We start from the raw sequence: 16,641 nt of genomic DNA on the forward strand, positions 1-16,641 counted from the left end.
TTCTATCTTCTGCAACCTCTGCTGCTGATACCCAGGCAAACAGGGTCTGGAGTGGACCTCAAGCAATCTCCAACAGACCTACAGCTGAGGGTCCTGACTATTAGAAGGAAAACTATCAAACAGGAAGAACACCTATACCAAAACCCCATCAGTACGTCACCATCATCAAAGACCAGAGGCAGATAAAACCACAAAGATGGGGAAGAAGCAGGGCAAAAAAGCTGGAAATTCAAGGAATAAGAGCGCATCTCCCCCTGCAAAGGAGCGCAGCTCATCGCCAGCAATGGATCAAAGCTGGTCAGAGAATGACTTTGACGAGATGAGAGAAGAAGGCTTCAGTCCATCAAACTTCTCAGAGCTAAAGGAGGAATTACGTACCTAGCACAAAGAAACTAAAAATCTTGAAAAAAGACTGGAAGAATTGATAGCTAGACTAATTAATGCAGAGAAGGTCATAAATGAAATGACAGAGATGAAAACCATGACACGAGAAATATGTGACAAATCCACAAGCTTCAGTAACCGACTCGATCAACTGGAAGAAAGAGTATCAGCGATTGAGGATCAGATGAATGAAATGAAGTGAGAAGAGAAACCAAAAGAAAAAAGAAGAAAAAGAAATGAATAAAGCCTGCAAGAAGTATGGGATTATGTAAAAAGACCAAATCTACGTCTGATTGGGGTGCCTGAAAGTGAGGGGGAAAATGGAACCAAGTTGGAAAACACTCTTCAGGATATCATCCAGGAGAACTTCCCCAACCTAGTAGGGCAGGCCAACATTCAAATTCAGGAAATACAGAGAACACCACAAAGATACTCCTCCAGAAGAGCAACTCCAAGACACATAATTGCCAGATTCACCAAAGTTGAAATGAAGGAAAAAATCTTAAGGGCAGCCAGAGAGAAAGGTCGCGTTACCCACAAAGGGAAGCCCATCAGACTAACAGCAGACCTCTTGGCAGAAACTCTACAAGCCAGAAGAGAGTGGGGGCCAATATTCAACGTTCTTAAAAAAAAGAATTTTAAACCCAGAATTTCATATCCAGCCAAACTAAGTTTCATAAGTGAAGGAGAAATAAAATCCTTTACAGATAAGCAAATGCTTAGAGATTTTGTCACCACCAGGCCTGCCTTACAAGAGACCCTGAAGGAAGCCCTAAACATGGAAAGGAACAACCGGTACCAGCCATTGCAAAAACATGCTAAAATGTAAAGACCATCGAGGCTAGGAAGAAACTGCATCAACTAACAAGCAAAATAACCAGTTAATATCATAATGGCAGGATCAAGTTCACACATAACAATATTAACCTTAAATGTAAATGGACTAAATGCTCCAATTAAAAGACACAGACTGGCAAACTGGATCAAGAGTCAAGACCCATCAGTCTGCTGTATTCAGGAGACCCATCTCACATGCAGAGACATACATAGGCTCAAAATAAAGGGATGGAGGAAGATCTACCAAGCAAATGGAGAACAAAAAAAAAGCAGGGGTGGCAATCCTAGTCTCTGATAAAATAGACTTTAAACCATCAAAGATCAAAAGAGACAAAGAAGGCCATTACATAATGGTAAAGGGATCAATCCAACAGGAAGAGCTAACTATCCTAAATATATATGCACCCAATACGGGAGCACCCAAATTCATAAAGCAAGTCCTTAGAGACTTACAAAGAGACTTAGACTACCATACAATAATAATGGGAGACTTCAACACTCCACTGTCAACATTAGACAGATCAAGGAGACAGAAAGTTAACAAGGATATCCAGGAATTGAACTCATCTCTGCACCAAGCAGACCTAATAGACATCTATAGAACTCTCCACCCCAAATCAACAGAATATACATTCTTCTCAGCACCACATCGCACTTATTCCAAAATTGACCACATAATTGGAAGTAAAGCACACCTTAGCAAATGTAAAAGAATAGAAATTATAACAAACTGTCTCTCAGACCACAGTGCAATCAAACTAGAACTCAGGACTAAGAAACTCAATCAAAACCGCTCAACTACATGGAAACTGAACAACCTGCTCCTGAATGACTACTGGGTACATAACGAAATGAAGGCAGAAATAAAGATGTTCTTTGAAACCAATGAGAACAAAGATACAACATATCAGAATCTCTGGGACACATTTAAAGCAGTGTGTAGAGGGAAATTTACAGCACTAAATGAGCACAAGAGAAAGCTGGAAAGATCTAAAATTGACACTCTAACATCACAATTAAAAGAACTGGAGAAGCAAGAGCAAACACATTCAAAAGCTAGCAGAAGGCAAGACATAACTAAGATCAGAGCAGAACTGAAGGAGATAGAGACACAAAAAACCCTCCAAAAAATCAATGAATCCAGGAGTTGGTTTTTTGAAAAGATCAACAAAATTGACAGACCGCTAGCAAGACTAATAAAGAAGAAAAGAGAGAAGAATCAAATAGACGCAATAAAAAATGATAAAGGGGATATCACCACGGACCCCACAGAAATACAAACTACCATCAGAGAATACTATAAACACCTCTACGCAAATCAACTAGAAAATCTAGAAGAAATGGATAATTTCCTGGACACTTACACTCTTCCAAGACTAAACCAGGAAGAAGTTGAATCCCTAAATAGACCAATAGCAGGCTATGAAATTGAGGCAATAATTAATAGCCTACCAACGAAAAAAAGTCCAGGACCAGATGGATTCACAGCTGAATTCTACCAGAGGTTCAAGGAGGAGCTAGTACCATTCCTTCTGAAACTATTCCAATCAATAGAAAAAGAGGGAATCCTCCCTAACTCATTTTATGAGGCCAACATCATCCTGATACCAAAGCCTGGCAGAGACACAACAAAAAAAGAGAATTTTAGACCAATATCCCTGATGAACATCAATGCAAAAATCCTCAATAAAATACTGGCAACCTGGATTCAGCAGCACATCAAAAAGCTTATCCACCATGATCAATTAGGCTTCATCCCTGGGATGCAAGGCTGGTTCAACTTTCACAAATCAATAAATGTAATCCAGCATATAAACAGAACCAAAGACAAGAACCACATGATTATCTCAATAGATGCAGAAAAGGCTTTTGACAAAATTCAACAGCCCTTCATGCTAAAAACGCTCAATAAATTCGGTATTGACAGAACGTACCTCAAAATAATAAGAGCTATTTATGACAAACCCACAGCCAATATCATACTGAATGGGCAAAAACTGGAAAAATTCCCTTTGAAAACTGGCACAAGACAGGGATGCCCTCTCTCACCACTCCTATTCAACATAGTGTTGGAATTTCTGGCTAGGGCAATCAGGCAAGAGAAAGAAATCAAGGGTATCCAGTTAGGAAAAGAAGAAGTCAAATTGTCCCTGTTTGCAGATGACATGATTATATATTTAGAAAACCCCATTGTCTCAGCCCAAAATCTCCTTAAGCTGATAAGGAACTTCAGCAAAGTCTCAGGATACAAAATTAATGTGCAAAAATCACAAGCATTCTTATCCACCAGTAAGAGACAAACAGAGAGCCAAATCATGAATGAACTTCCATTCACAACTGCTTCAAAGAGAATCAAATACCTAGGAATCCAACTTACAAGGGATGTAAAGGACCTCTTCAAGGAGAAGTACAAACCACTGCTCAGTGAAATAAAAGAGGACACAAAGAAATGGAAGAACATACCATGCTCATGGATAGGAAGAATCAATATCGTGAAAATGGCCATACTGCCCAAGGTTATTTATAGATTCAATGCCATCCCCATCAAACTACCAATGAGTTTCTTCACAGAATTGGAAAAAACGGCTTTAAAGTTCATATGGAACCAAAAAAGAGCCTGCATTGCCAAGACAATCCTATGTCATAAGAACAAAGCTGGAGGCATCACGCTACGTGACTTCAAACTATACTACAAGGCTACTGTAACCAAAACAGCATGGTACTGGTATCAAAACAGAGATATAGACCAGTGGAACAGAACAGAGTCCTCAGAAATAATACCACACATCTACAGCCATCTGATCTTTGACAAACCTGAGAAAAACAAGAAATGGGGAAAGGATTCCCTATTTAATAAATGGTGCTGGGAAAATTGGCTAGCCATAAGTAGAAAGCTGAAACTGGATCCTTTCCTTACTCCTTATACGAAAATTAATTCAAGATGGATTAGAGACTTAAATGTTAGACCAATAGCATAAAAACCCTAGAAGAAAACCTAGGTAGTACCATTCAGGACATAGGCATGGGCAAGGACTTCATGTCTAAAACACCAAAAACAACGGCAGCAAAAGCCAAAATTGACAAATGGGATCTAATTAAACTAAAGAGCTTCTGCACAGCAAAAGAAACTATCATCAGAGTGAACAGGCAACCTACACAATGGGAGAAAATTTTTGCAATCTACTCATCTGACAAAGGGCTAATATCCAGAATCTACAAAGAACTCAAACAAATTCACAAGAAAAAAACAAACAACCCCATCAAAAAGTGGGCAAAGGATATGAACAGACATTTCTCAAAAGAAGACATTCATACAGCCAACAGACACATGAAAAAATGCTCATCATCACTGGCCATCAGAGAGATGCAAATCAAAACCACAATGAGATACCATCTCACACCAGTTAGAATAGTAATCATAAAAAGTCAGGAAACAATAGGTGCTGGAGAGGATGTGGAGAAATAGGAACACTTTTACACTGTTGGTGGGATTGTAAACTAGTTCAACCATTGTGGAAAACAGTATGGTGATTCCTCAACGATCTAGAACTAGATGTACCATATGACCCAGCCATCCCACTACTGGGTATATACCCAAATGATTATAAATCCTGCTGCTATAAAGACACATGCACATGTATGTTTATTGCGGCACTATTCACAATAGCAAAGACCTGGAATCAACCCAAATGTCCATCTGTGACAGACTGGATTAAGAAAATATGGCACATATACACCATGGAATATTATCCAGCCATAAAAAATGATGAGTTTGCGTCCTTTGTAGGGACATGGATGCAGCTGGAAACCATCATTCTTAGCAAACTATCACAAGAACAGAAAACCAAACACCACATGTTATCACTCATAGGTGGGAACTGAACAATGACATCACTTGGACTTGGGAAGGGGAACATCACACATCGGGGCCTATCATGGGGAGGCGGAGGAAGGAGGGATTGCATTGGGAGTTATACCTGATCTAAATGACGAATTGATGGGTGCTGACGAGTTGATGGGTGCCGCACACCAACATGGCACAAGTATATATATGTAACAAACCTGCATGTTATGCACATGTACCCTAGAACTTAAAGTATAATTAAAAAAAAAAAAAAAGTCAGGAAACAACAAATGCTGGAGAGGCTATGGAGAAATAGGAACACTTTTACATGGTTGGTGGAAGTGTAAATTAGTTAAACCATTGTGGAAGACAGTTTAGTGATTCCTCAAGGATCTAGAGCCAGAAATACCACTTGACCCAGCAATCCCATTACTGGGTATATACCCAAAGGATTATATATCATTCTACTATAAAGACACACACACATGTATGTTTATTGCAGCACTATTTACAATAGCAAAGACATGGAACCAATACCAATGTCCATCAATTATAGACTAGGTAAAGAAAATGTGGTACATATACACCATGGAATAGTATGCAGCCATAAAAAGGAATGAGACCATGTCCTTTTCAGGGACATGGGTGAAGCTGGAAGCCATCATCCTCAGCAAACTAACAGGAACAGAAAACCAAACACCACATGTTCTCACTGCTAAGTGGGAATTGAACAATGAGAACACATGGACATAGGGAGGGGAACAACACACACCAGGGTCTGTCAGGGGGTGTGGGGCAAGGGGAGGGAGAGCATTAGGACAAATAGCTAATGCATGCAGGGCTTAAAACCTAGATGACAGGATGATAGGTGCAGCAAACCACCATGGCACACATACACCCATTTAACAAACTACACTTTCTGCACTTTTATCCTGGAACTTAAAGAAAATAAAGGAAAAGAGAAATAAAATAAACCACCTAAAAGTTGAGCGGAACACAATAAGAAAAAAGAAATTCCTCTCCTGACAAAAATACTAAAATGAAAATGTATCATATACCTGTGGAATTGCTGAGATTAGGGCCACTTCAAAAACATGAAAAAACACAGTGGTAGTGATTCCTAACACCTCACTACTTACCTCGCCTATTTGGCTGGTCTGTGCACACTGAGACGGACTTGGAGAAGGTTGGCTTATCATAAACAGAATCAGAGGGTGACTCCAATTACAGATGTTCCTTTATACGTGGTGACTACTTGGGCAAATCCAAATACGTCCTGATACCTGCTATGCAGCTAATGATTTGGCAAATTATTTTACCTCCTTACCAATTAGTAAGGACAACTGGAAATAATTCACTTTTAGCTGGCCAGGACTCCTTCATTGTTAGACCTCAAAAACTCTCCCAGTCCATGGCAAACAGGAGACCTGATTGTCTAGATATCCTGTAGGACATAATGCTGACAATAAAACATGGATCACTTCATCCCAAATGTCTTAGTAGAAATATGTGTGCCTCTGTGGTGAAAAATATTGACATTTCAAGTGCTTGACAATTCAGCAATGTTTCTAAATGTGGCCTGGATGTTACTGGGATACTGTTCTTATATAAAAGGAAAATTTCTGCACCTAAGATAACCTAAAACTCAGGAAGAGATACAGTGCTTTTTAGATTCCTTTACGTACTAGAAAAAAAATCATATTATACATTTTGGTGTGTTGCTCTAGTCCATTTACAGAATAGCCCCAAAGAGCTTTAATATGAGAAAGAAAAGGCTCTGTTGCTTACACATTTGCAAGGTGCTCTGATGGTGAGTCCAGATGACCTTGTTTACTTATTCGGTGGTATCTGAAGTTTCATGGCTGGGTGGGTTAGTTGGTTGTTTGGTTAGTTGCTTTGCAATTGAGCCCTGGTAGAAACTACACACTTGGCCATGGCCTAGCAAGTGACCGTGCAACCTGAGATTGCCATCATGAACTAAGTACTATTTGATCTGTCAGGCTGTAAGACTAGGCTCAAATAGAAGTAATTACAACCAAATGGAAGTGATCTATTGGAAATCAGGCTCAAGGAGGTAGAGAAAGAACAAGGCACATGAAAAGGTAGCCCAGACTCAGCACCTACTCCTGCTACATGACCCACCTATTTCAATGGAAATTTAGAACATCATGGGGAATAATAAGTTGATGAGGGATACATAAAATTCAGGATTAGTTTGTAGAGAAACTTGCACAATAAATAGGCAACAAGCAGAAATATAATGCCACGGCAATGAAGCCCCACTAAAGAGTGGAAATAAAAAATAGTGTAAAATTGAAATGCATAAGCGGACTCGTGTACAGTTCCTATGGTTGTTCACTCTGTGTGGCAGGAGACAAGCATGTGATGGATCTACGCTGATTCATGGCCAATGGCTCTCATCATAGCTGGACAGTCAGGGACATCAGAATAATGAGTTTGCAAGACTGGTGACAAGAAGGTCTATTCAGTGGCCAGGATAGATACTTTTAAAAACTTTCACTCGTCTGAGCCTCTTATTGTTCCTGAGCCAGTTTGTCACATTTCACCTGCGTTGGTTTCGTTTTGCTAGTGAATAGATGATATTAAAGGTTGGGTTTTGTTTTGTTTTCCAGCTGGGTTGTTTTGGTGGTGAAATACATCACCTTGAAGGACTTCGGATCTTCTGTAGCTGGGTTTTATTATACAAACACCCTAGACAAAATACACTGATTTCTCAAGTGCAAGAAATGATTGCTGATCATTGTAGGTGTTTAGATAAAAAGAACAGCTACTTCACATGTAAAATAAAACGCTAATTCTTTTTAGCTGTAGAAAATAGCCAGCAATAGCCCAGATCTTTATCCCATGCTTACAGCCCATCTGATGAGAGAATGTGGCAATTAGGTGTCCTATCCCAAAAAAGAAAGAAACAGATTTTAGATTATAGAAACGTTATGTGAAATACTTTATATATGAATTATTCATAGAGTATTATTAGAAATAATTATTTCATAAATGAATATAAAATTCTGAATTTCAGTCCAATTCAAAAAGTACTGACTTAGAATCTGTTTGCCAGGACATACACTGACTGGTCAACTAAACACACACACAAATAATAATTTCCTCTAGTTTTAAGAGCTTTACCTCTTATGCATCAATTATCAAGCAAAGGAACGCAAAACAAGGCCTGAATTTAACCTGTGAAATAATGATGGGCATAGTGGTAGAAATGTGAGTTAGCAAACCCTATGGGATGTTTATTATTTTGAATCAACAGATAACCATTTTTAGCATTTCATGTAAAATGTATGAAAACTTCTTTTTATTAAACTTTTAAAAATATATGTTAAACATTCAGTAATACCTGTCACATCATGTAAATCTACTATCTTCCTGTCTTTCACTCTCCAATACGGTAGCCACTAACCATATTTACAATTTAAAATTAACTAAGATTAAAAATTCAATCCTCAGTCACACTGGCCACATTTTAAGTGCACGATGTCACATATGCCCAGGGTCCCCAATACGGCCTTCCATGTTATATTATCGAAATGTTCCATTATCACAGGAAGTTTTCTTGGTCTTATAAGTTGAACTTATCTTCTAAATTAATGGAACAGATGGAGTCACTGAATTTTAAAGTTAATGAATGTTGATCTTTTTTTTTCATCCATATTGCATTTTATTCTATTTAATTATGTTCTATTCTGTTGTAAAATTAATGGCTTACTTTCTTTTCTCTTTCTGGTTGTAAAACAAATGTCTTACTTTCTTCTGTTGGCAAGCGTCTCTTCACTGTTCCTTGTAGCGGTCTTCATTCCATGCTTCTCTTTGCTCTGATCAAAAGAACAACGGGGGCTTTGTGTGGATGTTCTTACGGGGCGGCCACACATCTTATTTACCTTTTAAATAGAAAACATTAAAAGGCAGTTAGAAATCATGCTCCACCTTTCTGAGAATGTGATGTTTCGTAGAGGCCAAAACAATGACCTGTTCTTGCTTTCACCTCAATATTAACCTTTAACATAATATATAATGTTTGTTAGTTTTTCAAACAGAGGGAAGTAAATTATCTGTATCAAATGGCAATTATGATAAATGGACATCGTGGACACTGATGTGGTATGCAGTATATATGTGCAAGATATGCTAAATCGGACGACCCTATTAATAAACGGACTGATTTATGTAATATTACTTTATCAAAATAGATATTTATGATTTATATGTATAACTAATCACATACTTGTCCTATGTTAAAATGAAACAATTTGCTATGGAATATGTGGTCCTTTTCTGAATGAATTCTAAGGCCAAAAGCAAATATCTTTGTAGTTTTCTTCTTAAGGTCCTTTCTTAGAAATGACAATGAATATTAATATGAAGATCTCCTTTTATAATAGTTCTGCATCTTCTTCCTCAAACTGGTGTGATTTTCAGGGTGTTATTACAGTACTTTTAAAAAATAATTTATCCCCATCGAAAACATATTGTTTCTTTAGTACTTATCTAGTAAAGATCTCTGTATAATTTACATAATTATCATCGAAAAAATTAGGTAATTACTTTACCATATAAAGCATCAAACAGATTTATATGATTCCTCATATAATTGAAGAGGCAGAGTAATATAATTGGAAATACGTAAAAGCATTGCCTGGAATCAGGAGACTCTGCTTCTTGTCCTAATTTTTCCTTGCTTCACACTGAGACCTTAAAAACATAACAGAACCTCTTTGAATGTGATTTCCTAATGTGCACAACAAAGAAGTTAGAATAAATTATTCCAAAGTTCCCTTAAAGTTAGAGATCTCTTTGATTTTCCATGTAATGAGTATTGAAGAAGCTACGTATCCATTTCATTTATTTTACCCATATTTATTTCACTTTTAGTATTTGCAAAGCACATATATTAAATGTTATAATAGGGAAAATAAGAGTAACTAAAGTTTCTCCTAATAGAGCTTGTAATTTAAGAGGAAAGAAATAAACGAATCCTTCTAATCATCAAAATGCAAGTTGTATGTGTCAAAAAAGTGAGACTGACAATGGATGTCTGAGATAGGTGGGATCCTTGCCCGGTGGGGGTGATGGGTGAAGAAGGATATCAGCAAAGACTACCCTGGGAAAGGCTACTACCCGTCGGGATGAGACTTGGAGCATCCATTGAACCTGGATATGTTGAGGTTATTTCAGTTCAATCAAATTAAAAATAAATATCTGTTGTACCGTACTATGTTAGATGTTAGAGATACAAATATGAATAAGGCATGGCCTCATGTACACCATTGAGATGAAAGTTACACAGATAAAATAGCAATTGTCATATAACATGACAAGAGCAACCCATTACAAGGATGTCAAACATTGTAACACATGGTTACAGCAACTACACTGTGCATTTGGAACAAGAAGTACATGCTGTGAGAAATGGGTGTAGCAAGAGGTAAGGCTGGTGTGAAAGACATAAACATGCCATCGTATGACTTGGATACGGAGCTAAAGGACTTGTGAGAGCAAATGGAACAGAGGCAAAAGATTCCAAGTGGGGAAAGTGCAGCTTCAGATTTCCACATGAGAAAACTCATCACAGCAGCCGTGCAGACGGAGGGAGAAGAGAGGTCCTTCAGCAGGCCCATGGAAAATGTCAGGGCCTGAAGTCGGCAAAGAAGCAGTAAAATGGAAGAAGTGGATTTCAGAGATGCACAGGAGGGACAAGAGTAGCACTTGGAGATGGATTTGATAGAGAATTTTCTCAGAACAAAGAACAGTGATGATGGGCAGAGGAAAAGTCCTCAGAGGGTAGGTGCCAGAAAACATGAGGCTGACATGGACAATTGAAAAACTTTTGCTTTGCTTGGAAAGGCGGGTTCATCGAAGATAATCATAAAAGGAAATTATATTTAAAGGGTAAGTTAGAGAAAAGATTTTGGAGGGCTTTAAATGCCAGGCTAAGGAGCTTTATTTTTTAGATAAAAGCTCCTGATGGTTGCTCAAAATGTAAAATGCCACAGCTGAAGTTTAGTAAATGCATGAGGTCGCATTATAGAAGTTGGACTAGAGAGAGAAAACTACTCAAGGCAAGTAAACTGTTAATAGACTCTTCAAGTAGTCCTGAATAAGAAATTTTAATTTTGAACCGCAATAGTGACAGTGTTCATGAGCTACAGATAGAAGAGAGGCAAAGTCAACAGGGTGGGGCAAATGATTGACAGAAGCAAAAGAAGCATAAGGACAAGGTGGTGAAAGACTCAAAGTGGCCGGACGCGGTGGCTCAAGCCTGTAATCCCAGCACTTTGGGAGGCCGAGACGAGCGGATCACGAGGTCAGGAGATCAAGACCATCCTGGTTAACACGGTGAAACCCCGTCTCTACTAAAAAAAAAAAAAAAAAAAAAAAAAAGACTCAAAGTGAATTTCCACTTTGAAAAGTAGTGATAGTAAAGTATAAATCTATTAGTAAGGTGCTAAATTCTTCACAAAAATGGAGGAAAGTAGGTTCGCTGTAGGTTCATCAACAACTTCTAGTAACAAGAACCCAGGGAAGACGATCTAAGTTGATAGTGTTTTTAAGTGGATAGAGTAAGATTATTTGACCACACCATAGGACAGTTTGAAATAAAGAAGCAAAGAGAAAGGAAAACAGAATCTGCAATCACAATCCAGTATGCCTTACCATAGGGTTTGAGGCGAGTTATGGAACTTCTATGTATCTTAGTTTTCTCATCTTTGAAACTCAAGAAAATAAAACTACTTTGAAGTTATGAGTTCAGAGAAATCTTATCTCATCCTGTCCCTCCCTCGTCAGACCTCAGATTGTAACTGCTATTGACCATGTTTCCTGGGAAGGCAGACGGAGAGCTGAAAAATACCAGCCTCGCAACACCTTTATCCCCATTATCATCTTTGCAATTATTTTTTCAAATACAAAAGAAAATGCTCTAGCCATAGACTTATAAGGTATCTTTGATTGTATCCAAAGATACAAGCATATATAGCTGATTCTGATAAATGCAAGTAAATTTCAAAGCCCTTATATTTGTTGACTTGCTATGAGGGAGCTCAACTTCATACTTTATTGAAAAGAAAAGGAAAACCATCTGTTATCAGGACATTACGCTGTCACCTTAGCTCCCTTGAGATGAGCCAATTTGGGTGGCACCTTTGAATACTAGTACCTTCTTGCTATTGGAAAAACCTCCACACTTATGTTGACAATTTTTCATCTTTGACTTATACTGCAATTTCCTTCTTAATTCTCCTCCCTGGTCTCTACCGTTTTCCCCTGCAATCAGTCTGAAGTGTCTTGCAAAAAATTGTTTTCCTCCCTAATGCTTATCTACTCCGGCTTTTAGTTTCTTCCCAGGCTTCCCACTGATTTTCAAGTTCCCATTTCACCTTGAAATGACTCTCTTAGTTGCTCCTAGCCCATATCACTTCCACCATTCTGATCAAGTTATTTGTTTCAACAACTGCTTGTCACTTAGCTGACTTGCCCCATTCTCACTGTAATCTTGGCACTACGTGCAAAAGCACAAACTTATCTTTAGAGCCTCCCCCATCTGTGCACCCAGTCTTATTCAAATCTTCAGATTTTCAAAGCTTTTTACAAAAAAACTTTGTAAAGAATAACTTAAATTGTTTATTTTCATTTGATTCAAAAAGCAGAGCTTCTGTTTCTTTTTGTTTTTGTTTTCTTTCTTTCTTTTTTTTCCAGACAGGATCTCACTCTGTCGCCCAGGCTGGAGTGTAGTGGCGTGATCATGACTCACTGTAGCCTTGGACTTCCTGGCTCAAGCAATCTTCCCACCTTGGCCTCCAGAGTAGCTAGACTATAGGCACATGCCACCATGCCTGGCTTATTTTTTAATCCCCTTGTTGTTTTTTTTTTTTTTTTTTTTTTGTAGAGATGGGATCTCACTATGTTGCTTGAGCTGGTCTCAAACTCCTGGCCTCAAGTGATCCTCCCACCTTAGCCTCCCAAAATGCTGGAATTACAGGCATGAGACACCGTGCCCACCCCAGAATCTCTATTTCTTTTGCAATAGTACTTCCTTAATGTTTATTAATAATAATACAAGTTGAAAAGCAAAAATGTTTAAAATATTACAAATTGAAAAACAAAAAATGCTGAGGTAGTTCGAGTGATTATTAAGCAACCTGGGTTAGTGGAGGAGGCACAGGGTCACTTCACAGTCGCTTGTATGTAAGGGTAACTAATTGCTTTGCTTCAGGTCACATCTAGGATGCTTGCTGTTAACAGAGAGGCAGTTAAGAGATTACATAAGGCATGAGTCTGCATGTATGCTTGATAATAATAATGATACATAAAATAAGAAACAAGGTACTTTGCGGACACATGTGCTGTACTCCCTTACATTAAATAACTCACATTATTATACTAAAAGCTCATTTTAAACTATCCAGAAGAAATAGACTATTGGTAATTTTTTCAGTTATAACAACAAATTTGAGTTTATTTCTCATGTTCAGTTCCCTTATGATTCTGAGAAATAGTTTCTGAAAGAGCTGGCTGATTTTAGGGGTAAAATCTGTTCCCACAAATCTGTTCTTTGTGTTGGAGAAGCTAATTCTTCAACACAGAGAGAAAGTCCATGATGTTAGTTTTATTCCAAAGAGGACAAATTTAGGAAGGTAGTAAGTTGGGCCAAGTCACTATGAGGGCAGAGGTAATGTACCAGATACATTAGATTTGGATTTGATTTTTCAGACTATTATACTATATTAATAATTAATGGGCAAGGGAACAGAATTATCAGAGCCCTGTTTTAGAAAGATCTGTTATAGTCATTGCAATCAACAAAGAGACCATTCAAATAGGTGAGGTAAGAGACTATTGGAATAAACTCAGAACCAGTGAAATAAGAGAGGAAAAGGGGAAGCTCCTTTATGAGTGCAATGAATGATATTTGACTAGGGGTTGACTCCCTATACAAGATAAGAAAGAAGAAGTTAAAGCTCTTGGTGGTTTTAAACCTAGTAATCAGGATGATTACAGAGCCAGACACTGATAGATGGAAGTTAGAAGGTAGAACAAGTTTAGTTTACGGTGTACCTGTTTTTTGGAGGGAGAGATTAATTCTCATTTTGAGCTTTAATTGTGAGGTAATTTCTAAAAGACAGCTCTAAATAATAGATTGGAGATCAAAACCAAGTTAATGAATAGAATCACATGCATAGAGCCAATAGTTAAACCCATGCAAATAGATGAAATCATAAAATATATATAAAATGTAAATGTTAGAAGGAAAATCAGATGCAGGAGAAAGAGAACTCATGTAATATACTGTCCCCATCCCACAAAAAAGGAGGAGGAGAAAAGCTTTTACTATGTTGCTACATTTGTATCAATAGAAATGAAAAAGTAAATAAAAACAAGTGATTACAGGTCGGGCACAGTGGCTCACGCCTGTAATCCCAGCACTTTGGGAGGCCAAGGTGGGCAGATCACAATGTCAGGAGATCGAGACCATCTTGGCTAACACGGTGAAACCCCGTCTCTACTAAAAATATAAAAAAAATTAGCCATGCGTGGTGGTGGGCGCCTGTAGTCCCAGCTACTTGGGAGGCTGAGGCAGGAGAATGGTATGAACACAGGAGAGACTCCATCTCCAAAAAAAAAAAAAAAAAAAAACAAAAGAAAAAAGTAATTACAAAATATTATGCTCTAAAACTATGGAACAACTGCCATCCAAAGAGTAGATATGCTACATTCAAGGTACAAATAATTCCATAAGCCAGGTATGGAAAACATATAAAAGTTGTGACCATAACACCACTTTAAAAACACTAGTACATTCTAGCATTGCAACAAGGAATATTTATAGGAGGTTATAAATTATTAAGACTCCATTAAGCACTGCCCCAGTTCTTGGGGAAAACCAAATAAAGCAATGTTAAGGTCGAGTAAGAGAGGAAACACATACCATCTCTGCTTGGCCAGGATTGGAAGTATGTTTACGCTAAGGTTAGCAAAGAGTAAAGAAGGGCTTCTGTAAAAGTGTTTACTTGGAGGCATGGATCCTTTCCATTTTCCAAGTTGCTTCTCCATACGGATTTCTGCTAGATATTGTCATAAATTTTCCCATTCTAACTCATATTATATTTTGAATTAAGGAAAAGAATGAGGAAGAGGGAGAGGAAGGGAAAGACGGGGAGAAGCAGAAGCACATTTTAATAATCTCCTATTGACACCACTGTGAACAGAATCTTGATTCCACGTTGCTATTTTTGCATGCCTGTATATTACACCACCAGAGGGCGCATCTGCATTTCGTTCCTATTCATAATTATTAATTAAACTGACTGTGTGTGTGGATTTAAAGCATTTAGTTTAGGACTCTTAAAGGAAAATCCAACTTGTAGGCCAAAGTGACAAGTGTTTAGATACAAGAAATCTTCGGGAAAATCTAGTCTTTTATGTAAAACCACCAGGCTGAGGCTGCAGTGCCAATGTAGTCAAATAAGAAATGAAAAACCGATCCTTAATTGTGGGCTAATTTGTTCAGACTGAACTGTCTCAAAATCAGGAATAGAGATACTGAGAATTGACCAAGGATTTCAATTACTTCCCCTTTTTCTCTTTCTCTCTTTTTCTTTCCTTTCTTATTTCTAGTTTTAAAGACTCCTTTGTTTAGAAAGTTCAAAGACTGAAAGCCAAATCAATTTTTGTTCTTGTTTAGCTACAGATGACAATGTCAATCAATACGAGCCCTCATTATTGGTATGGCATTATTCTAGTAGATGGGAATAGAGCAAGGAATCTTCTCTCTAGGAGCTTACAGTCTAGTGAGAAAACTAAAATTATGGCATTAAATAGACAACTTTAGGTATTAATTAATGTTATTTAGTTAAAAATGCATCATTAGTAGCGGAATGGGGTGGAGTGGGAGTAGGGCGCTTCAACCAGGTGGTCAATTGGTTTAAATACTATTTTCTACTTGTTTGGAAAGTAGGATTTAGGTTATGTTCTGAATAACATTAAGCAGCAGCCATGGGAAGATCACAGGGAAAAGCTTTATATGCAGAGAGAACAACACTAAAATAGAAGAGAAAGAAAGGCCACAGCAACTGAAAAATGCCACATAGTAATAGGGAGCGTAGGGGGTCAAAGCAAGAGGCAAACTGGCCAGATCATCGGGTGGTTTCCCACATGCTCTACCAAGGGCTAAGTTTGTGTTCTAAGTGGGCTCTGAAGTAACTGGAGAATTCTGAGCATAACAGTAACATGATCTCTTTAATGTTTCAAAGAAAATATCACACTGGCTATCATTTGGAGAGAGGTCTGCACAGGGCATAAGAAAATGGACAAGGGGCCGGGCGCAGTGGCTCACGCCTGTAATCACAACACTTTGGGAGGCTGAGGCAGGCAGATCGCATGAGGTCAGGAGTTCGACACCAGCCTGGCCAACACGGTGAAACCCTGTCTCTACTAAAAACACAAAAATTAGCCGGGCATGGTGGCGGGCGCCTGTAAGTCCAGCTACTCAGTGGGCTGAGACAGGAGAATCGCTTGAACCTGGGAGGCGGAAGTTGCAGTGAGTTGAGATC

At 38.2% G+C, this 16,641-nt stretch overlaps 1 protein-coding gene across 1 annotated transcript in view; it reads right to left on the minus strand.

Annotated features, from left to right (window-relative positions):
- Positions 1–16,641, minus strand: part of GPC5 (glypican 5) — a 1,526,087-nt gene that overhangs the window by 1,178,429 nt on the left and 331,017 nt on the right. Inside the window, exon 4 of the mRNA XM_033177434.1 lies at positions 8,840–8,973. Within this exon, the coding sequence (XP_033033325.1) occupies positions 8,840–8,973 (134 nt within the window). The remainder of the gene's footprint in view (positions 1–8,839; positions 8,974–16,641) is intronic.

Source organism: Trachypithecus francoisi, unplaced genomic scaffold, assembly GCF_009764315.1.
Source record: "Trachypithecus francoisi isolate TF-2019V2 unplaced genomic scaffold, Tfra_2.0 Lachesis_group18, whole genome shotgun sequence".
Classification (NCBI taxonomy): Eukaryota; Metazoa; Chordata; class Mammalia; order Primates; family Cercopithecidae; genus Trachypithecus; species Trachypithecus francoisi.